We start from the raw sequence: 23320 nt of genomic DNA, 5'->3' as shown, positions 1-23320 counted from the left end.
ATGTGCTAGTCGTTCCTGACTCTAGGGGGCGGTGCTCATCTCCGTTTCAAAGCCGGAAGAGCCAGCGCTGTCCGAAGATGTCTCCGTGGTCATGTGGCTGGCATGAGTAAACACCAAAGGCGCACGGAACGCTGTTTTCTTCCCACCAAAGGTGGTCCCTATTTTTCTACTTGCATTTTTTACGTGCTTTCAAACTGCTAGGTTGGCAGAAGCTGGGACAAGTCACGGGAGCTCACCCCTTTACGCGGCACTAGGGATTCGAACCGCTGAACAGCCGACTTTTCGATCCGACACTGAGCCACCGTGTCCCCTTATCAACAAATCTACATGCACCTATTGTTCCAGCTGGAAATCTTTTCTATAAGCAGAGAGATAAGACAGAAGTGAAAATAAATGCAAGTGGAGTTTTATTCTCCTATATCTGCTTATCCGTCGCAGAATTTGCTCTTCAGAACAGGGCTAAGCTCTCGAGCTCCTTGTACATTTCATTTTGCAAACAGTAATGTTTGCAAATAGTTCTGGAGGGAAAAACACCGCCTGAGAGATAGTTGCCTACACGTGGCACAGGTTAACAAGATGCTCACTGAGCTACTGATAATTAACAGTTGCTGTAAGTGGAGGCTTGGATGCTTTTGTGCATTTAAGAGTTCAAGGCTGAGAGACGAGGCTCGGATGCTGAGCTTGTTTGTTTCCTTCTGCAAGGAAAAAAGATCTCTATCAATCCTCATACATAAAGATTCCAGCTTAATAGCAATAGCACTTAGACTTATATACCGCTTTACAGTGCTTCCCAGTCCTCTCTAAGCCCTTTACAGAGTCAGCCTCTTGCCCCCATCAATCTGGCTCCTCATTTTACCCACCTCGGAAGGACGGAAGACTGAGTCAACCTTGAGCCTGGTGAGATTTGAACTGCCAAATTGCAGGCAGCCAGCAGGCAGCAGAAGTAGCCTGCAGTACTCCACTCTAACCACTGCGCCACCGTGACTCAAGAGCATAAGAGAGGCTTTCTCCAAAGACCTGGCTTGTTTGAGCCGCAGGCCAAAGTCTTTCCATGATGAAGAGGAAGGTCCTTCAAGACCAGCAGGGGCCTCAACTCTTGAGTTGCTGCAATGGCAACATCTGGAGATGAAGTGAGGTTAGCAGATCCATAGCTGAGAGAGATGATCTTGGCATCTTCTCAGGAGGAGAGAGACAAAACAAGGCCATCAAATGGAAGGCAGGCGATTTCACACCATTTTATTGTTGGATTTGCCCACTGGGTGCTGGTCTGCTAAGATGGTGCATGCAGTGGGCCAGTTCTATTCTCTGGCTCAACCGAGGTGAAGATGGTTGCCTTCAAAACCTTGGCCTGGATGGTTGGTCTTGTTGCAATTGTTTTCTGTTTTTTGTACTGGCCAATTTGATCTCTTTTAAGCACTGAGGTGAGAATAAGAATGTCAAGGAATTCCTCTATGAATGTATGGTTCATTGTCTCCTGAGAATCTAGTCATTGTCAACAGTAAATCAGGAAGGAAAGGGAGGGAGGGAGGGAGGGAGGGAGAGAGAAAGGAAGGAAGGAAGGAAGGAAAGAAAGAAAGAAAGAAAGAAAGAAAGAAAGAAAGAAAGAAAGAAAGAAAGAAAGATGGGTGGGAGGAAGGGAGGGAGGGAGGAAGGGAAGGGAGGAAGGAAAAGGGGAGGAAGGGAAGGAATGAAGTAATGAAGAAGGGAGAGGGAGGGAGGGAGGGAGAGAGGGAAGAAAGGGAGAGGGAGGGAGGAGAGGGAAAGAAAGAAAGAAAGAAAGAAAGAAAGAAAGAAAGAAAGAAAGAAAGAAAGAAAGAAAGAAAGAAAGAAAGAAAGAAAGAAAGAAAGAAAGAGGGAGGGAGGGAGGGAGGAAGGAAGGAAACATGGATGGGAGGAAGGAAGGAAAGAGGGAGGGAAAGGGGAGGGAAGGAATGAAGTAATGAAAAAGGGAGAGGGAGGGAGAGGGAGGAAAGAAAGGGAGGAGAGGGAGAGAGAGAGAGAGAGAAAGAAAGAATAGATGGGAGGAAGGGAGGGAGGGAGGAAGGGAGGGAAGAAGGAAGGAAGGAAGGAAAGAAAGAAAGAAAAAGAAAAAAATGAATGGGAAGAAGGAAGGAAGGAATGAAAAATAGATGGATGAAAGGAAGGAAGGAAGGAAGGAAGGAAGGAAGGAAGGAAGGAAGGAAGGAAGGAAGGAAAAGAGGGAAGGAATGAGGTAATGAAGAAGGGAGAGGGCGGGAGAAGGAGGGAGAGGGAAGAAAGGGAGGGGAGGGAGGGAAGAGAGGGAAGGGAAGGGAGGGAGGGAGGGAGGAAGGAAGGAAGGAAGGACCAGGTTTCATCCTCTATTCCAACAGCTAAGCTATCTATTAAGTGGAAAACTGTTGTCGGGATTAGCAAATCGATACAATAAGTGTGTGAAACGGTTCCAGAAATCTTCAGAACTCTATTTCACAGCAAGAGCAATTGGGGAACCAGCTGGGGGTGAGGGAAGAAATTCCAATAGAATAACTGATGAAATGGCCATTTAGATCACAAAAGGATCGTAAAAGTCAGAAGCGGTTTGCTTGAGGCCTGGGTCATCGTTGTAACCAGCGAGGGATTCGCCACCGCGCAGCACGAGGAAGGACTGCACACGCTACCAAGTCCGGTAGTTGCTATTGCTGGGATTTAAACCTTGTTAAAGGTCGGCACCTCGGCCACTTCACATTCCTCAACCAGCAAGTGGTAACTCGTGTCACGGCAGCAGAAGAAACCGGGGTTATTAGAAGCCCATAAAAAAATAAAAATATACCCCCCGCACGATTAGCAGGAGCAGAAGGTCATTGGCATCCAAACTGAAATAGGTGTTGCAAAAGCAGAATTAGTTAGCGGTAATTTGAAAGCCGTTTAAGGACTATTTACCCACCGGTTTATGAGAAGGAAGACCGTTTCTTTGTCTTGTTCTCGCTCCAAAATGGGGGACGCTCTTTTTCTAAGAGAAAACTTCTTCGTTAATCTCAGATGATCTCAGAAGGCCTAACAAGGTCAGGTCTGGTTCATCCTCGAAAGTGACACCGTAGAAAACCTCCCAGGGCTACAGGGTGTAGTGCGGTGTTTCTCAGGTTGCCTTGACCATTCAAAGATGCGTGGAGCGTTTTGGAGGCAGGAACTGGACATGGGTCTCGGGGCAGGATCTGACCAAGGCAGAAGATCTTGAAATGATTGTTTCCCATTTTAAATCTGAACAGAGCGGCATAACAGGGTTGGAAGGGACATTGGAGGTCTTCTATTCTAACCCCCTGCTCAGGCAGGAAACCCTATATACCATTTCAGACAAATGGTTGTCCAGAATAAAGAGAAGGGAAGGGAAGGGAAGGGAAGGGAAGGGAAGGGAAGGGAAGGGAAGGGAAGGGAAGGGAAGAGAAGAGAAGAGAAGAGAAGAGAAGAGAAGAGAAGAGAAGAGAAGAGAAGAGAAGAGAAGAGAAGAGAAGAGAAGAGAAGAGAAGAGAAGAGAAGAGAAGAGAAGAGAAGAGAAGAAAGAAAGAATAGAGTAGAGTAGAGTAGAGTAGAGTAGAGTAGAGTAGAGTAGAGTAGAGTAGAGTAGAGTAGAGTAGAAGAGGGGAGGGGAGGGGAGAGGAGAAGAGAAGAGAAGAGAAGAGAAGAGAAGAGAAGAGAAGAGAAGAGAAGAGAAGAGAAGAGAAGAGAATATAGAAGAGGAATATAGAAGAAAAGAAGAGAATATAGAAGAGAAGAGAAGAAGAGAAGAGAAGAAAGAAGAGAGAAGAGAAGAGAATATAGAATAGTATAGAATAAAATAAAATAGAGAAGAGAAGAGAATATAGAAGAGGAATATAGAAGAGAAGAGAATATAGAAGAGAAGAAGAGAAGAGAGAAAAGAGGAGAAGAGAAGAAAGAAGAGAAGAGAGAAGAGAATATAGAATAGAATAGAATAAAATAAAAGAGAGAAGGGAAGGGAAGGGAAGAGAAGAGGAGAGGAGAGGAGAGGAGAGGAGGGGGGAGGGGAGGGGAGAGGACAGGACAGGGAGTTAGAAGGGAACTTGGAGGTCTTCTAGTCCAACCCCCTACTCAAGCAGGAGACCCTACATCATTCCAGACAAACGGCTGCCCAATCTCTTCTTAAAAACTTCCAGTGACAACTTCTGGAGGCCAGCTGTTCCACTGGTTAATTGTCCTCACCGTCAGGAAATTTCTCTTTAGTTCCAGGTTGCTTCTCCCCTTGATGAGTTTCCATCCATCGTTTCTTGTCCCGCCTTCTGGTGCTTTGGAGAACTGGAAGAAGGTCGAACCCTTCCTCTCTGTGGAAGCCCCCCTCTCCCCCAGATATCGGAACACTGCTATCATGTCAAACCCAATCTGGAGAATTGGGTTTCCTCCATCCCTTTCAGAAGAGGACAATCCTTCTGGAAAAGAAAAAGAAAAACAGAACTAGCAGTCAGGAAAGACTAGCCTGCTCTCGTTTCTCTTCAGATCATATAAATCTTTCCCTTTTTTGTAATTTTTTTATTATTGAGAATTGCCAAAGACGATATCAGCTGCTCACTTCAGAGTTTTGCTGGCCAGATTATATACTGTCGAATGTGTTGTAGTGCAGGCTTTTTATTTCCAACTTTCTTTTCTTTTTTTTGTTTCATTAAATCATGACTTTCTAAGAAATGACATCCCACAAGATATTTATCAAAGCAAGATAGCGCTCGAAAGGTGTGCCTCGCCTTGCCTTTAATATTTCTCCTTTTCTTCTGACATTTTTCTAGCCTAGAGATCTAATTCCATTAAATATGTACATTTGACTGGAAGACTTTTTCATGTCTCTTTTTCAGAGGAATCTTAAAAGTACATAAGGTCTGTGGGGGCATCTGTTTTAAAGTGCAAATGAGGCAGTCGAATATTGTCTATGAATCTTTTTCCATTTATTTATATTCCGGCAGTGTTTTTACCTCTCTCTGACGGTAAACTGATGTGAGGGAAGGAACAGAAAAATCCATCATCTCTTCTTGCGGAGTCCCATCGAAACATATTATTCTTATTTAGCAGATAGCAAAGTGGAGTTTAACGCTGGTCAATTTCTCTCTCTCTCTCTCTCTCTCTCTCTCTCTCTCTCTCTCTCTCTCTCTCTCTCTCTCTCTCTCTCTCTCTCTCTCTCTCTCCCCCTCCCTCCCTCCCTCCCTCCCTCTCTCTCTCTCTCTCTCTCTCTTTCTCTCTCTCTGTCTCTCTCTCTGTCTCTCTCTCTCTCTCTCTCTCTCTCGGTATTAGTAAGATGTCATGTCGGGTAACTTTGAAGCTTCTTCATGACCTGGAAATGCTGTTCATAATTAGGTCTTCTAGTGTTCCGTTGATATCTCCTTTAAAATCTTTCCATTTAGACGACAACTTTGAAACCACAGTCGTGAAAAGCTGTTTAGCTTTTCCAAGGCCTCAGAAATGGGCTAGCACAGGGATGCCCCCTGCGCATGTGCCTCTCCCCCATGCATGCCCGTGTGATCCCTGCACAAGTGCATGCATCCCCCAAATGCAATGTGAGTGCCCCATGCATGCGCCCTGCCCCTGTGCAAGCATCCTGCCCCCCATGCATACATGCGCAGTAAAGACCCGAAGACCGTCTGGCCAGCGGGAGGCATGCACGCATGTGCGGTGGAGCTGGGATGGGGTGATGGCTGGCGTGCCTGCAGAGGTTCACCATCGTGGGGCTGGCACAAACTTTGCTGACTCCTGAATGCTTCCTTTGTGGGCCTCCAGATCTGTCCAAGATTAGTGGATTTCAATAGCTCCACACATCAGCAACCAAGACCCCCAGATAAGAAGAGATTAACATCTGGATTAATAACAGACCGACAATCGAGCAGCAAACATTACCCCATTCAAAGAACTACCAGCTCAGACAAATAATGAAACAATCTAATCAAGGAATAATCAAGAAGAAAACACACTCCCACCAACATTGAGAGAGCAAGCTGTTGGCCACTCTCTTCTAGCCCTAATGATGTTACCTTGTTGAGTAATGGAAGGTCTGCAAGAAAACTGCCAAGCTCAGAGAGCACCAAGGACCCTACAGTTTGCCTCTTCCTTCTCCTCCTCCTCCTCCTCCTTCTCCTTCCCGTTTTCCTTCTCCTCCACTCTACAAACCCCATTCACTTCTACCACTGATGGTGCTACCAAGTTGGATAATGAAAACTCTCAAGCTCAGAGAGCACCAAGGACCCCACAGCCTCCTCCTCCTCCTCCTCCTCCTCCTTCTCCTTCCCATTTTCCTTCTCCTCCACTTTACAAACCCCACTCACTTCTACCACTGATGGTGCTTCCAAGTTGGATAATGAAAAGTCTGCAAGAAAACTGTCAAGCTCAGAGAGCACCAAGGACCCCACAGTCTTCTTCTTCTTCTTCTTCTTCTTCTTCTTCTCCTCCTCCTCCTCCTCCTTCTCCTTCTCCTCTTTCTTCTTCTTCTTCTTCTTCTTCTTCTTCTTCTTCTTCTTCTTCTTCTTCTTCTTCTTCTTCTTCTTCTCCTTCTCCTTCTCCTCCTCCTCCTCCTCCTCCTCCTCCTCCTCCTCCTCCTTCTCCTCCTCTCCACAAACCCCACTCACTTCTAGCCCTGACAATGTTACCTAATTAGGTCATGAAACATCTGCAATAAAACCACCAATCTCAGAGAGCACTAAGGACCTCACCGTTCAACCCGGAGCCCCAAATATTCTCTTTTTATTGGATCCAAGCATGCTGAGACACTCTTCGAGTCCTCTCATCAATATTTCATACGGGGCAAATAAATCCAAAGCAGCATTAAAAGAGGATTGGTTAAGAGAGGAAGGACATGTTCTTTACTAACAAGTGAGCCATCGCTAAATTATGTCTCTTCGGGCCGAAAGTCAGGATGACTTGGAGCATGCACAGTTGGAGAGAGGACACAATGTCACCTTCCCCTTTACTTAAAGGTGGATCAGGGAAATAGAACTTCAGCCCTACACAAACATAAAGTAAGGGATATGAGTGACTTTAAGAAAAGAAAAGGGGAAAAAAAGACTGAAGAGGATTTTGAAGTGCTCTTCAGATAGTCAAAAGGACCTCGTATAAAAGAAGGCTGAAATTTGTTATTTCTGGCAGACTACCAAACAGTGGATCTAAGATACAGGAAAGCAAATTCTCATTGCTTTCTTTAAAAAAACAACAACAACAACTAACCTTTCTAAAGAGGAGGTGACTCTGTTTATCAGCCCATCTGTCAGGGATGCTTTAATTTGGATCCTTGCAGTGAGCAGGAGATTGGACTTTATGGCATAGCAGTCCTTACCAACTCCCTGTTTCTATTTCTGGGCTTCCCAGAGGGGTCTGAATGGAAACCAAGGGGAAAATCCAGAGTTAAATTAAAGTGGTTTATTTACACGCCCCTTATAGACCACTGCAAACACAGCTGACTCTGAACATCTAGCTTTTTACAGTCAGTAGTCATGTTAAACACGGGACGCGGTGGCTCAGGGGCTAAGACGCTGAGTTTGACGATCGAAAGATCAGCAGTTCAGCGGTTCGAATCCCTAGCGCCGCGTAACGGGGTGAGCTCCCGTTACTTGTCCCAGCTTCTGCCAACCTAGCAGTTCTAAAGCACGTAAAAAATGCAAATAGAAAAAGTAGGGACCACCTTTGGTGGGAAGGTAACAGCATTCCATGCACCTTTGGCATTGAGTCATGTCGGCCACATGACCACGGAGACGTCTTCGGACAGCGTTGGCTCTTCGACTTTGAAACGGAGATGAGCATCGCCCCCTAGAGTTGGGAATGACTAGCACATATGTGTGAAGGGAACCTTTAGTCATGTTAAACCATATAATTCCCTCTCCTCCGTAATGGTCCCATTACAATAATATCTATTATAGCGATGACAGCATAATTTCCCACCGCTGAGGAATAATCCTCACATATAAATGTTCACCTCTCATAAGGCCAATTCTATGCCTGTCTCCCAAAGCCAGGCCTTAATTGTTTTCCAGAAGTGTGGAGATTGTCCAACGTCATGGAGAATGTTGTTTTGAGCCCAAGAGATTCACCAACAGGAAAGAGCTAATTCTTGGGGCTCTTCTGAAGGTGACATTCCTGTGGAGTTGGGATGCACAATGTTCCATCTGACCTTAGGAGCAACCCCCCCAAAAAAAAAAAACTGGAGCGCCACTTGAAGATCATTGGCATTGACAACGTCATCATCGGTCAATTACAGAAGGCAGCTTTGCTCGGAACAGCTTACATCCTGCAACCGAAGCACAGACACAAACACTGAAGCTCCAAGATGGCTTTGGTCAGGTCAGCTTCAGGGTTGACAGCGACAATACTTTCCAGAGACCATCAAAGATGGACATTGGCCTCTCCCAGATCCTTGGGAAGGACTCGATAGGTGGACAAAAATGCCAAATCCAATCTGAACATCTGGCAGATTGAGTGAGAAACCATAATCAAAGCCTTCGTGCTTTTATCTATGGGTTGCATGGAACAGTTGTGGTGCGCCTTGCTTCTCTTTTTGTTAGTGGTTCCGTCATCGCTAACATCTTGCAAAATTGTTAAAGGGGGAGGGATAGATAGTCAGAAGATCAGCAAGAGTGTTTTGCTTCCAGAGGGGTAAGCAGGTGTTTGAGAGCACCAGATGAGCCACGTCGGTCCAGGCTTGTACAAACAATCTCCAAATCACGCTTGTTATTCATCGGGCGCTCGGAACCATCTGAATTCTGGCACTCGCAGACTTCAGATGGCGCACAATGGCTGCTAATGAACAACACCTGTGCTTACCTCAATTACTACCCCAATCTCAACAACACTGGCAGAACGTTGGAGGAAGGATAAAGAGGGTGCAAAAATAGGAGAGAGATTTTTTTTCTCCACCGACGGTGTGCAATTCCGCTGCGCCTTACATTCCAGAGCTTCGAATTTTTGGGGGAGGGTAAAATTGAGCATCAAATGAGGAAGGCAAGAAGGCGGCCGGTTTGGCCTGGAGCCAAAAAGAAAAGACGGTTGCCCCGAGAACCAGCTGCTGAGATCGGAGCAGCCAAATTTTTAAGAGGAAGATTTTGAGCAGGGCTAGTTCCCTTTCCCTCCCGCCCCAACTTCTCCCCACCCTGGGCTTCGATGCTATTGTTGTTATTATTATCTCCTTTATTCATTAAACATGAAACTCAGTCAACTGATCATTTAAAAATGCATCACAAATACCATTGACTGGTACTAATGGTTGATACGAGTTGCTGCCGGTGTCCTAGGTATCAATCAATCAATCATTCTTAAGATATATGATATTCTGAGTAGAGCAGTGTTTTGCAGTTCTGCTGGTGTTATTGCAGAAAGGTGCAATTTGCTGATGTATTTTATAAAATTCTTGGGCATGGTACCAAGTGCCCCAATGACAATGGGTATCACTGTTACATGTTTCATCCATAGTTGTGTAGTTTCGATGGTTAGATCGTGATTTTTTCCAGTTCTTTTTCTTCAACTCTGGTGTCTCCTGGTACCGTGATGACAATAAATTGTATGTTTTAGTTTTTGACAACTGTGATATCTGGCATGCTGTGTTCCAAATGATGATCTGTCTGTATTTGAAAGTCCAACAAGATCTTCACCTTCTTATTTTAAGATTATTATCTCTTTTATTCATTAAACATGAAACTCAGTCAACTGGACATTCAAAAATGCATCACAAATACCATTGACTGGTGCTAATGGTTGATAGGGGTTGCTGCCAGCGTCCTAGGGATCAACCAAGTACCTTCTTAAGATGTACGATGTTCCGAATAGCGCAGTTTTTTGCAGTTCCGCTGGTGTTATTGCAGGAAGCTGCAATTTGCTGATGTATCTTATAAAATTCTTGGACATGGTACCAAGTGCCCCGATGACAATGAGTATCACTGTGATATGTTTCATCCATAGCCATGTAGTTTCGATGGCCAGGTTGCAATATTTCATGATTTTTTTCCAGTTCTTTTTCTTCGACTCTGGCATCTCCTGCTACCGCGATGTCAATAAATTGACATTATTATTATTATTATTATTATATTATTATTATTATTATTATTATTATTATTATTATTATTATTATTATTATTATTTCGCTAATTGAATTTCCATTAAAGCACGAGCTGTAATTGAAGACCCCAAATTTATGATATTGGGGAAGGAAGATGTGCCAGGTAATAAATGCAATATTACTGTCACTTTTAATTGAGCCTTCTGTGTTCCCTTTGCTGTTGTCTCTGATATAGCTACCTCATCAATGTTGTTTGTAGACAATTGAATTAATTGGAGATAGGGCCATTAACTCAACCTGAATACCTCTGATTGCTTCTGTAAATAAGGTTAGGGAGCAAATGGCTAATCTTTGTTTGTCATTAGAGATTCTTTTTTTTTCCCCACGCACATTTTCACACTGCTTCGTGTGCTGGAATCGTTGGGCTGAGCCAGTTCACGCGTTTACTGTACTTCTCTCCTATATCGCAAAACCATAATTGTATCATCCTTCCATTTCATTTCCCATATTAGTATAAAATACTGGGCTGGAGGTAGCCCTGCGCTGAATTAGAGTTTATAAAAATCACCGGACCAACAAATTAATAAGATACAATGAATAAACTGGAATGTGGGACGGAGGTCATTGTCCATAAATAATATTTTTTAAAAAAATTGCCATAAACAAATTAACCGACAGAATTCTGCAGCCATCACCGCCTCGTTAGAGAAGGCAAGATCCAATTTTTAAGAAAGTTGGCGAAACATTTGCAAAGAACGTAGGCCGTGGATTTGCGGTCTGGTGAGGCAGCAGCTTCAGCCTAAAATTTACTCCTCTTTATGTTGCGATATTTATTTTTAACCTGTCGTGTGCTTGAATTTTGATTTGTCTTCATGCACGTTTCGGCTGCTGTATATTTTTAAAGTTTCTATGGACAGGCTCCTGTTCACCTTTCTTTTGTTTTTAACCGCATTGCCTTGCGTTGATACATCTTGGGAATGTTTAAAAAAAAAAAGGCAAAGATTGATAGAAGAGAATATTTATAGCTCAGGGATGAAATGAGGAGTCCTTGGTGCTCTCTGAGCTTGGGGGTTTCCTTGTAGACGTTTCATGACCCAACTAGCTAACGTTATCAATGCTAGAAGGGAGAGGAGGAGGATTGTGGGGTCCTTAATGCTTTCTGAGCTTGGTTGTTTTCTTGCAGACAACAACAATCCCCTAAACAATCCCCTAAAATAAGACATTCCCTGATAATAAGCCCATTCGGGCTTTTGAGTGCTTGCGCTAAAATAAGCCCTTCCCGAAAATATTTAACCACATGGGCAGCCGGTCCCCGCCATTTCCTCTGGTTAGGGTTAGGGAGACAGAGCTGGAGATCAGGTAAGACGGCAAAAGGAGCTCCGTCTTGCTCCACTCGTCCCCCAAAAATAAAACATCTCTGAAAATAAGACCAAGCGCTTATTTTCAGGGTTCAAAAAAATATAAGACAAGGTCTTATTTTCGGGGAAACATGGTAGCTAACGTTATCAGTTCTAGATGGGATAGGAGGAGGAGGATGACTATGGGATCCTCGCTGCTCTCTGGGCTTGGTGGTTTTCCTGCAGATGTTTCCTTACTCAACTAGGTAATATCATCATTGCTATAAGGGAGAGGAGGAGTTGGAGGAGGAGGAGGAGGAGGAGGGGATCCTTGGTGCTCTCTGACTTTGACGATTATCTTTCAGATGTTTCGTGACCCAACTAGGTAACATTATCAATGCTAGAAGGGAGTGGAGTTTGGGAGGAGGAGGAGGAGGAGGAGGAGGAGGAGGAGGAGGAGAATTATGGGGTCCTTAGTGTTCTCTGAGTTTGGTGGTTTTCTTGCAGATCTTTCATGACCCAACTAGGTAATATAATCCACACCAGGATTATTTCTGTAATTTCTGCTAATAAGTGCACCTTCAGTGCACCCAAGAAAATAACGTAAAGGAGGGAAACCCGGCCATCCAATCCTAACTCCCATTTTCTGCAAATTTCAGCGAGACTTACTTCTACATAAACCAGGAGCTTCAGGGTGCTTCGTTAGAAAGTTCTTAACTGAACTCCGCGCGGCTTCCATCGGAGCAAATATGTGTCAGAGCCAAGTCTGCCAAGAGAAATGGTGACGTTTTCTTGGAGGCCCTTCTTGGAAGTTACAATTTGTCTTTCGTTGTGTGGCTTTGACTCCCGGAGAGCTGTTAGAATCCAAACCAGAGAAAAAAAGACCACACTTCGGTGAAGGATATATTTGCCTGGAGACTATTTGTCATTTGTCAACATAACTATAATGTGGCAATTCACTGAGCATTTCTATTTTAATCTTCTGCAGCCTTGATAATTATTCAAGCTGTTTTGGAACAAGTGGTTATCCTGGAGAGCAAGTCTTCCATTTTTCCCCCTTCCATCTTTCTATTTATTTGTCTCATATATATATGTAGGTCTTTGGTTATTCGGGTTTTCTCCCGTGTAAAATTGGAAGTGTCTTGGCAACGTTTCGACGAAGTCTCATTCGAATAACCCGAATAACCAAAGACCTACATACAAATACCCACGAAAACCTCAGAAAACATATATATATATATATATATATATATATATATAGTCGATCAGAGGAAGAAGGATAACCTATCAAAGATGTTCCTTTCAGTTTTAGTTTTCATTATTCGTTTGTAAATTATGTCGATCGTGCAGCATCTTCAAAACGGTGCCCATATCAACGCTTTGCTGATACGGCACATAATTTTTCATCCAACATGTGTATAATCTGATTAATTATCTGCCTTTTACTCAATAAAGCTATGAAATGCCCTTTCTCAGGGTTGAGATGGCCAGTTCAGAGTGACTGTTTGATTACGGAACATATTTACAAGTAGGAGTCTACTTGTTCTGGAGATTAATAATTGTCAATTGTCCTGCCCATGATATCTGTAACAACTCCATTTCATCTTTAAAGCAGTTTATTAAAATATTAAGGGTAAATGATGTGATGAAAATAATGCAATAACCATTCTCAGCAGAGAACAAGGGAAAAAAAGAAAAGAAATTACCCATTTGTTGGTCCTTTATGGTGCGGAAAAAAAATAAGCTGCAGTTCCGTAATCATTTAAGAGGGTCTTGGAAAATGAATTTCTAACTTAAGGAAGTCCACAGAGGCAACATAAAAGCTAGACACATCAGAAGATCACTTACTTCTTCAAATTATAGAGACCTTTTAAAAAAAAGAATATTCTTTGTACAGCATTTGTGAATAGAATAGAATAGAATAGAATAGAAAATAGAATAGAATAGAATAGAATAGAATAGAATAGAATAGAATAGAATTCTTTATTGGCCAAGTGTAATTGGACAGACAAGGAATTTGTCTTGGTGCATATGCTCTCGGTGTACATAAAAGAAAAGATACATTCCCACAAGAATCATAAAGTACAACACTTAATGATAGTCATAGGGTACATATAAGCAATCAAATCATACTAGGAAACAATCAATATAAATCGTAAGGATACAAGTCACAAAGTTACAGCCAAATAGTCATAAGTGGGAGGAGATGGGTGATAGGAACGATGAGAAGATTAATAGTAGTGCAGAGTTAGTGAATACTTTGACAGTGTTGAGGGAATTATTTGTTTAGCAGAGTGATGGCGTTCGGAGAAAAAACTGTCCTTGTGTCTAGTTGTTCTGGTGTGCAGTGCTCTATAGCGTCGTTTTGAGGGTAGGAGTTGAAACCATTTATGTCCAGGATGCGAGGAGTTTGTAAATATTTTCACAGCCCTCTTTTTGACTCGTGCAGTATCCAGGTCCTCAATGGAAGGCAGGTTGGTAGTAATTGTTTCTTTTCTGCAGTTCTAATTATCCTCTGAAGTTTCTGTCTGTCTTGTTGGGTTGCAGAGCAAAACCAGACAGTTATGGAGGTGCAGATGAGAGACTCAATAATTCCTCTATAGAACTGTATCAGCAGCTCCTTGGGTAATTTGAGCTTTCTGAGTTGGCACAGAAATAATATTCTTTGTTGTGCTTTTCTGATGACGTTTTTGCTTCTCATCCAAGAAGCTTCTTCAGCTCTGACAGGATCGTGGGGAATGGAATCCTGTCAGAGCTGAAGAAGCTTCTTGGATGAAAAGCGAAACATCTTCAAAAGAAAAAAAAAACAAGGAAGTCCAGTTGCCTCCTGAAAAAGCGCCATGACCTAGATGACTGAGAATCTCTACAGACATTTAGCTATACAATTTGGGATGGACTCCCTTGGAATGGGGTGGGAGTAGGAATGGATTTCTGAAGAAAAAAATTGCAGACTACAGGAACCAGGAACACTACTCAGGTGACGCTGAGGACACAGATCAACCTCCAAGGGGCCTCAACAACACTCTCAAAGAATGCAAATAATGCAGCTGTCTTCAAGGAATATAAATCCTTCCATTCCCCAACATCCGGTCACAGCTGAAGAAGCTTCTTGGATGAGAAGCGAAGCATCTTCAAAAGAAAAAAAACCAAAAAGCCCAGTTGCCTCCCGAAAAAGGACCTTGGGAACAACCATGACTTGGATGACTGAGAATCTCTACGGACTTTTAGCCGCCATCCACTCCTTACTTCTAAGTCTAAGATGCGTAGGGGTATTAGATGGCATTTCTGCTAAAACCACAAAGCTCTGTTCTGACAGCTCAAGATACATCTTACCAGATGTTTTATTATCGTGGAATCTTCAAAGAAGATTGCAATAATACCCGTGAAGCACCTTCTTAGTCGCTCAGTTGCTTTGTCAGATTATAGCCGTTTGGCTCCACAAGCTGGCATAGCGTTTCCCACAGCATATAGTATATATACTTTGGGGTCTAGGATTAAGTGCCCGTTCATAATCCTCCACAGCAGTGATTCTTAATCTTAACAACTTTTAAGAGGAGCGGACCTCAATTCTATGCTGGCTGGGGAATTCTGGGATTTGAAGTCCACTCGTCTTGAAGTTGCTAAATTTGAGAAACACAGCTCCACAGTCAAGAATCTAATGGCATAGGTATCCTAGACCATGTAATGCATTGTTCTGTCCCCGTACCACACACGCACCCCCATGGACGGCCCGGAGTTAATAAGCCACACGACAAAACTTTTTGAAGATAAATCTGGCAGCAACCCAGTGGCTAGCTGCCAATTCAGACTTTACTCACACAAAACAAAGATTAGACTGCAAGCATTCCGATAAAGCAGGCAGAGTTTCAACAATACAAGGATTAATCCAAATGCAGTCCGATAAAGCAGGCAAAGTCCAGTAATGCAGAGATCATGGATTATTTCTAGTTTTTGCTCATCACAAACTGAACCGGCCACCACACCCACATTTATACCCTGTGGGGTGTGGTCCAGTGACTCAGCTAATCTCTGGCACGCCTTCCCCTCTGCTGCGCACACTTCTCCCTGCGCCTCTGTCGAGGGTCCAGCCAGCACTTATCTCCTTCGTCGCTGTCCACCTGTGGCTGCAGGGATGTGCTTGGCTCTGAGCCTATCTTTTGGCCTTCGGTGTCCTCCGGAGGCATTGCCAGAGAGGAGGGTCCTGGAGAGGGAAGCCTTGCCAACTCCTCTCCCTCATTCTCAGAGTCTGCATCTGTCGATAGCCCAGGCTCAGGCAATGGAGCCACAACATGCATATAGGCTCTCAAGCTATGCTTTATGGACTAATATACAAGCCGTATGCATTCCCATCTCATACGTTCAGTGAAATTGGAAAGATAACATTCATAGTTGCAAAAGGCCAAGACGAATTGGAGAAATATGTTTTACGGTTCCTTTCTGTCTCTCAGGCAGATACTATCTCAGAGAGATGGCTAAATTAGCTAGATTGCTTCTTGCTATCTACATTTACTCCTCGAGTTTAGTGCTATCGTTAGATCTTAAAAGCACCAAATAATAAACCTTTCAGGGTTTGGAAATGGAGTTTTATCTCTCCCTTACAAGCTTTTTTTTTTTCCTTCTCGTTTTCTTGACTGGTGTTACAATTGTGCGGTGTCACTTTGCATTACACACATTGCTGATTAGGAGTTAGATGGATTTCTTATTGGAATGTCATGTTTTTACTGCCAGAATAGAACAGAATAACAGAGTTGGAAGGGACCTTGGAGGTCTTCTAGGCCAACCCCCTGCTTAGGCATGAAGAAACCCTACACCACTTCAGACAAATGGTTATCCAACATCTTAAAAACTTCCAGTGTTGGAGCATTCACAACTTCAGGAGGCAAGTTGTTCTATTGGTTAATTGTTCAGGAAATTTCTCCTTAGTTCTAGATTGCTTCTCTCCTTGATTAGTTTCCACCCATTGCTTCTTGTCCTACCCTCAGATGCTTTGGAGAATAGCTTGACTCCCTCTTCTTTGGGGCAGCCCTTGCTAGAGATAGCCTAACCTATGGTGTTTCTCTACTTTTTTTTTTTCCTGTAGAAAAATCAAATAGATTTTTTTAAAAGGGCTTTTTTGGCCTCCAAATGTTCTGGATTGCATGTCCTATCAACATACCCAGTGATCAGGAACAGCTAATAGAATAAATCTCTGAAGGAAACCACATTGGGGAAAGCTGATCTAGAAGGAGATATAAAGATAAAGGTAAAGATTCCCATCGCACATATGTGCTAGTTGTTCCTGACTCTAGGGGGCAGTGCTCATCTCCGTTTCAAAGCTGAAGAGCCAGCGCTGTCTGAAGATGTCTCCGTAGTCCTGTGGCTGGCATGACTCAACGCCAAAGGTGCACGGAACGCGGTTACCTTCCCACCAAAGGTGGCCCCTATTTTTCTACTTGCATTTTTTACGTGCTTTCTAACTGCTAGGTTGGCAGAAGCTGGGACAAGTCATGGGAGCTCACCCTGTTATGCGGCACTAGGGATTCGAACCGCTGAACTGCTGACCTTTTGATTGACAAGCTCCTTTACCTTTTTATTAAAAAAAGATCCTGGCAGTTAAAATGAAAAAACTTGCATTTGATTCTGCCAAGGATGACATTCAGGCTCTACTGGTTCTAATTCCATTATTTTGCTCTTGCATTTTTTTTCTTTGCTGTCTTTTTCCAGTAAGTCTCATGGCAGTTGTGCCTGCCTCTGTCCAGCATCACCTCACTAGAGCCTTCTAAAAATATAGCTATTTTTTAAAAAAATCTGATCTCTGATCCGAATGAGCAAGAAGGGGAAGTAGATATAACCTCTTTGTTATCCTGAGACTAAATCAGATAAGGAGAGCACAAGAAGCTCTATTTATTGAGAAATAAATCCCAAAATTAAGTTTTTTTCCCCGCTTGAAGCTGTAGTTTTGCAGTGGGGTAAAGAATGGATAAACAAGGGGGTTTCAGAACGGCAATCATATTTGGGGTTTTTTTTCCCTTGGGTGAATTTTATTTTTGTTGGCAAAAGCATGAGTGAAAAACCAGCTTCAGATAAAGGATCCTTAGGGCGTCTCTGGAGAATCGTAATAGGCCGATATCTCTGTACTTGTGGTATATCTTAGGGAAAAGGCTGGGAGGAGAATAACCCATAGCATTCATTAAAATTAATTTTTAAAGTGTTTACATCCAAATATTAGAGCTGCCTAATGTCCTTCGTTTGGGCATAAATTAGAAATGTGTTAACAAAAAACAAAAACCTCAATGAAATAAAAAAAAGGGGGGGGAAAGGATAGGCATATCGCTGTTGGTAAATTATTTAAAGAATGCTTATTTGTTTTAGCAAGTGATATACCCTAGCGCAGTTTGACTTGTGATCATAAATTTACAATTTACTATAAATCCGTCCTTATGTCCTGCTTAGTTCAAAACCACAAAACCACTTGAGGAATTTAAGGGAAGAACCAAATCCAAATGAGTTGGGGGGGGGAGACACATACACCCTCCACCCCTTTTGATTTTCTCAAATAGAACTTTTTAAGTCATGGTGGAATGCCAAAATTATGGAACAGATCAAGTGTGGGATTAGGTCCTATGGTTTTCCCCGTGGCTCTTTCATTGGGGGAAGAAGGTCCCATGGGGTGGGATAGAAGATAGGACCCCATAAATCTGTGGTTATTGCCCACTCCAAACTGTCTCTTTGAGTTTGACAGTTTGATGATTGCCATGATGTCCTACAGGCATGAACATCATAACTTAAGTAAGGTCTTAAATCATACATCTAGGCTAGAAGACCTCCAAGGTCTCTTCCAGATCTGTTACTCTGTCTCAGCTGCAACAGAGAAATTTATAATTAAGGCTTCTAAACTGTGGTTTGCTATATGGGGCAAGTTCAAAACGGGCTACCAATCCACCAGAGCTGCCAGAAGGCAAGAGCTGCTAAAGCAAAAGGAACGACTCGGGAATAAGGCCAGGAGATGATTGGCCCCTCCCATAAGGCTTAAAAGAGAAACAAAGGAACTTGGGCCTTTTGCACGAAAGCAACATTGCTAACTCTGTTTCCAGTCGGCATCTCTTGTTTGTTTCTGAACTTCGTGGGGCTTTGCCAAGTAAGGCCTTCGGCAGGGTGTCAAAGAAGATAAAGGTTGGTGATTCTCCCGAAGGACTTCTTTCGAAGAACTTGTTTTGCAATTAATTGGGACTCAGCTGGGAATGAAGTAATTCTCAGCTGTTACAATAAAATAGGTTTATTTATTACTAATTGTGTCTTGTAATGACTCAGGAAGCTTAGGTCACAACAGGGATGGTACCTTGTTTTAGTTTGGCAAGATTCTGTCTATAGGTGAGGACAGTCATGAAATTTGCTTGAAAGAATCTCGACGTGTCTTTCTTGATTTATAAAGCCTGGCAGAATCTATAATTCTACATCATACAAGATGGGGAGATGAATAATCCGAAGAATCTATAAATGCTTAAATATGTTTTGTCTTTCTTTGTAGTGGCCTTCCATTGCCAACAGCACACAACACTGTCCTCATACATTCCAGTGGCGGATCCGGAAGTTCCAGTGAATCTGAAAGTAGTTCGGAATCCGATTCAGACAGCGAAACCAGCTCCAGCGATAGTGAATGCAATGAAGAATCACGTAGCGGAACTCCGGAGGTAAAATACTGCAATGTCCATCTCCAGAATTCACCTGTCTATGTAACAATTGGGTTTGCGAGTGGAAATTCCAGCTCTTCTCCAATGAAAACTGCCCAAGCTTTTCAAGCAAAATCTGGAATGTGTTTAAAGTTACTTGCGGACTCGTTTCCTGAATAGCTGGGGGTATAGCTGTTCGCACCCCCCAACATCCGCACAGTTATTTGTTTAATTACACGAAGGTAGGTGTGGGGGGAAACTGAGATATACGTTCAGCTTTTGACAGTTTGCTCTCCAAAAGTATGTCTGAACTGAGCCTACCTTTAAATGTAGCAAAGATGAAGCCAGCTTAACCATAAGAATTAATAAAGGTACTCCTGTATTAAATAATTTTCCTTTTTTTTCACACTAAACATTCCAGTTTTGTAGTAGCGTTTGCAGGATTCCTGTGGCCACATGATCTATATCTTTCTCCTTGGAAAATAAAGAATGCCCAAATATTTTAATTTAAAATATGGTATCCTAAGTTTTAAGAAGAAAGGTTTTTAAGAAGAGATTGGAAAAACCATTTATCTGAAATGGTGTATAGGGTTTCCTGCCTAAGCAGGGGGTTGGACTAGAAGACTTCCAAGCTCACTTCCAACTCTTGTTATTCTGTTAATTGGCCTTAAACCTTCGTGGAACGAAACAGATGCACAGTTCTTCACTTAGGAAATGTTGAGATAGTGTTTTGTCGGAAATATTCTGAGATTGCAATTGATAGTGGCGGGAAATGGGTCATAACTACAAAAATACAATTACATATTTAGCAAATATATATTTAGCCTACATTAACAGAAGAAGAGTTTTCAATGGCTTCCGAGGACGTCATTGTTAAATTGCTTTATCAGGAGGCACCTGGACTTCCTTGTTTTTCTTCGAAGATGTTTTACTTCTCATCCAAGAAGCTTCTTCAGCTCTGACTGGATAGTGGGGAATGGAAAGATTGTACTTTCCATTCTCTGAGGACACAGATAAGTCTCCAAGTGGCCTCAATGACCCTTTAAAAGGATGCAAATGACCAGCTGTCTGCAAGGAGTATAAATCCTCCCATTCCCCAACATTCCGTCAGAGCTGAAGAAGCTTCTTGGATGAGGAGCAAAACATTTTCAAAGAAAAAACCAGAAAGTCCAGTTGCCTCCTGAAAAAGCACCTTTGGGACAAGCATGACCTGGATGACTGAAAATTTCCATAGACATTTAAATTGCTTTAGTTTTTCGTTCTGTCTAGACTGTGTATGGACAGGCGTGTGGACTTCAAATCCCAGAATTCCACAGTCAACATGGCCATTCATGAGAATTCTGGGATTTGAAGTCCACACACCTGGAAATACGTGTATCATGGCTGATTTGGAAAAAGTAAGCCGGGCTCTACCAATGGGATCAATTTGTTGTCCCTTTTTTTGCAATTTGTGTCTTCCTCAGCCTGAACCCCCCTCAGCTAACAAATGGCAGCTGGACAAATGGCTAAACAAAGTCAATCCTCACAAGACGATCATCAGCAACCAACATGACGGTCACGGGGAGAACAGCGTTCCGTCCCAGACCGGGCCTCAAATGGAAGGACAAAACAAAGGGAAGGTTAACAACAGCTTGTCCCTGACCGATTCCAAAGACAGGGCCCTCCGCAGCCCCATCCGAGAGAAAGCCAAACCCCGAGTGGCCCAGAAAACCCCCACCGATGTGAAAAGTTCCAAGCAGAAATCCCCCATGCACAATGAGCCAGTCCCCCAAAGGACGACTGGGAAGAAACAACCCAAAAAAGTCGAAAGAACTTCCAGCGCGGAAGATTACAATTGGCCCAAACCAAATATGACCAGCAGCACCCCCAAAGAGAAGGAGGCACAAGAGAGCCCAGAACAGGCCAAACTGAGGGCCAAGATGGCCGCCGGGAAAACCGCTCCGAGGAAGGAACCTAGAGCCACCACCATCCCGCCTCTGGAGAAGAAAAAGTACAGAGGTCCCAGCAAAACCTTTCCCAAGTCGCGGGAGTTTGTGGAAACGGATTCGTCCACCTCGGATTCCAACACCGACCATGAAGAGAGCCTGCAGGCCAAGAGCCTGCAGGGAGGGAGCGGCTCGGACAGTGGCATCAAAGCCAAGGACTCCAGCAGCAACATCCTCAGCGTCAGCAGTTTAATGAGCAATAACAGCAATACTTCGGTGGACCAGAACGGGCCGGATTTGGAGGAACAGTTTTTTTCACCTCTTCCCATTGTTCAGAACGAACCCCTGTCCCCCTTGAAGGATTTTGAAGAACTCAAGTACCTTTGGGTGAAAATAGATCTGAGTTTCCTCTCTAGGGTCCCCGGGCAAGATCTGGACTTTGAGAACGTCTCTGGAAAGATGGAACCTCGAGAGGTCAACATCAAGCATCGGCGACAGGCGCCCGACTCTCCCTTGCCCCCGGCTGAAAAACCATCTGCTAAAACCAAAAGGAAGCACAAAGTAAGTTCCTTTATTCCCTCTCATGAAGATTTGTTGTTGTTAGTTGCGAAGTCGTGTCCGACCCATCGCGACCCCATAGACAACGTTCCTCCAGGCCTTCCTGTCCTCTACGATCCTCTGGAGTTTCATCTTCAGGATCTGGCCTTCTAAAGAGCAATCAGGGTTGATCTCCTCTAGGACTGACTGGTTTGATCGCCTTGCAGTCCATCACTCGCAGGAGTCCCTTGGATCTATCTATCTATCTATCTATCTATCTATCTATCTATCTATCTATCTATCTATCTATCTATCTTAGTTGTTAGTTGCAAAGTCATGTCCGACCCATCGCAACCCCATGGACAACATTCCTCCAGGCCTTCCTGTCCTCTACCATCCTTCGGAGTCCATTTAAGCTCACGCCGACTGCTTCAGTGACTCCATCCAGCCACCTCGTTCTCTGCCGTCCCCTTCTTCTTTTGCCCTCCATCGTTCCCAGCATGAGGCTCTTCTCCAATGAGTCCTTCCTTCTCATTAGGTGGCCAAAGTATCTGAGTTTCCTCTTCAGGATCTGGCCTTCTAAAGAGCAGTCAGGGTTGATCTCCTCTAGGACTGACCGGTTTGATCGCCTTGTAGTCCAAGAGACTTTCAGGAGTCTTCTCCAGCACCATCGTTATTTTAATGTCCTTGATATTCCGCCACCCCCCTTGTGAACTCCTTTAGCCCTGATTGTGGGAATTTAGAAAGCCAGGTAGGGCTTTTGATGGAGTAAGGATAACATAAAGAAACACAGATTATTTATATGCATCCTTTCAAGCAGAATTACTTTCAAACATTGGGGGAAGAAACCGCCAAAGCAGCTTTTTTTTCTTCCCACCATCGCATCGAATAAGAATATTTTTTAAAAAGCCGAATACATTTTTTTGGCACAGCACTTATTAGAAAAGAGTTTAGGATATCACACGAGAGCTTTGCAAGACAGGGAAAAAAAACAGTCTTGAGTAATCAAATGCATCTCCTGGGTTTAATCTCATGCTACATCTTTGTCGGTTTTATTTTGTTTTGTTTCATTTTTACTGTTTAGAGCATTAGGACAAGATTTCTCTCCGTTTTAAATAGGCATCCATCCATCAAAGTCAAAAGCAGGGAAGCTTTCTGGCAACATTTGCTGAGTGTTGTCTTTATTGCAGATAGAACCAAACAAAAAAAAAATTGAGGGGGGGGATTTTGTTACATAAACACCTGTGATTTATCAAAACGCCATTCACTTAAATAAGCATCTTTATTCTATTTATTATTTTTCTTCTTTTCTTGCTGCATTTTTCCCTTCCCCAACCACTACTTGCAAAGCAGAATCTTTTGGGAGTTCAGGAGACAAAGCTTTTATTGTGGGTTTGATATGATTTACATCCAGGGATGTATTGCTAAGGGCAGGGGTGGGCTTCAAAAGTTTTAGCAAGGGGTTCTCTGCCCAGTTGCTTGGTGGGTGTGGCCATGGTGGGTGTGGCCTAGTCAGCCTTCTGCACCACAGTGTGTGTGGGGGGGTGTTTTTGTCCTCCCCAGGCTCCAGAGGTTTCTCTCAAGCCTCCGGGAGGGCGAAAATGACCTCCCCAGGCTCCAGAAGCCCTCCAGAGGCTGGAAACGGGCCCATTTCTGTCCTTCCCAAACTTCCGGTTGGCCCGTTTTTCGCCCTCCTCGAGCCTCTGCGCATGTCCTGCACTTACCTGCATCCAAAACAGGCCACATGGGGACTCCTGGAAGGGGAGGGGAGGGGTGGGCAGGGCCAACCAGGAGTGGGATTTGGGGGTTCTCTGAACTGCACAAAATCTTAGCTAAAGGTTCTCCCGAACCTCTGCGAATCCCCAGCAGAGGGGATCCACCACACTT

At 43.5% G+C, this 23320-nt stretch overlaps 1 protein-coding gene across 1 annotated transcript in view; it reads left to right on the top strand.

The window, feature by feature from the left end:
• Positions 1-23320, top strand: part of AFF2 (ALF transcription elongation factor 2) — a 287858-nt gene that overhangs the window by 239766 nt on the left and 24772 nt on the right. Inside the window, exons 10-11 of the mRNA XM_034438607.3 lie at positions 18830-18992; positions 20435-21457. Of these exons, the coding sequence (XP_034294498.2) occupies positions 18830-18992; positions 20435-21457 (1186 nt within the window). The remainder of the gene's footprint in view (positions 1-18829; positions 18993-20434; positions 21458-23320) is intronic.

This window comes from Pantherophis guttatus, chromosome 12 (assembly GCF_059756535.1).
Source record: "Pantherophis guttatus breed Tessera chromosome 12, ASM5975653v1, whole genome shotgun sequence".
NCBI classification, from domain to species: domain Eukaryota; kingdom Metazoa; phylum Chordata; class Lepidosauria; order Squamata; family Colubridae; genus Pantherophis; species Pantherophis guttatus.
This window is presented reverse-complemented; position numbering and strand designations above follow the sequence as displayed.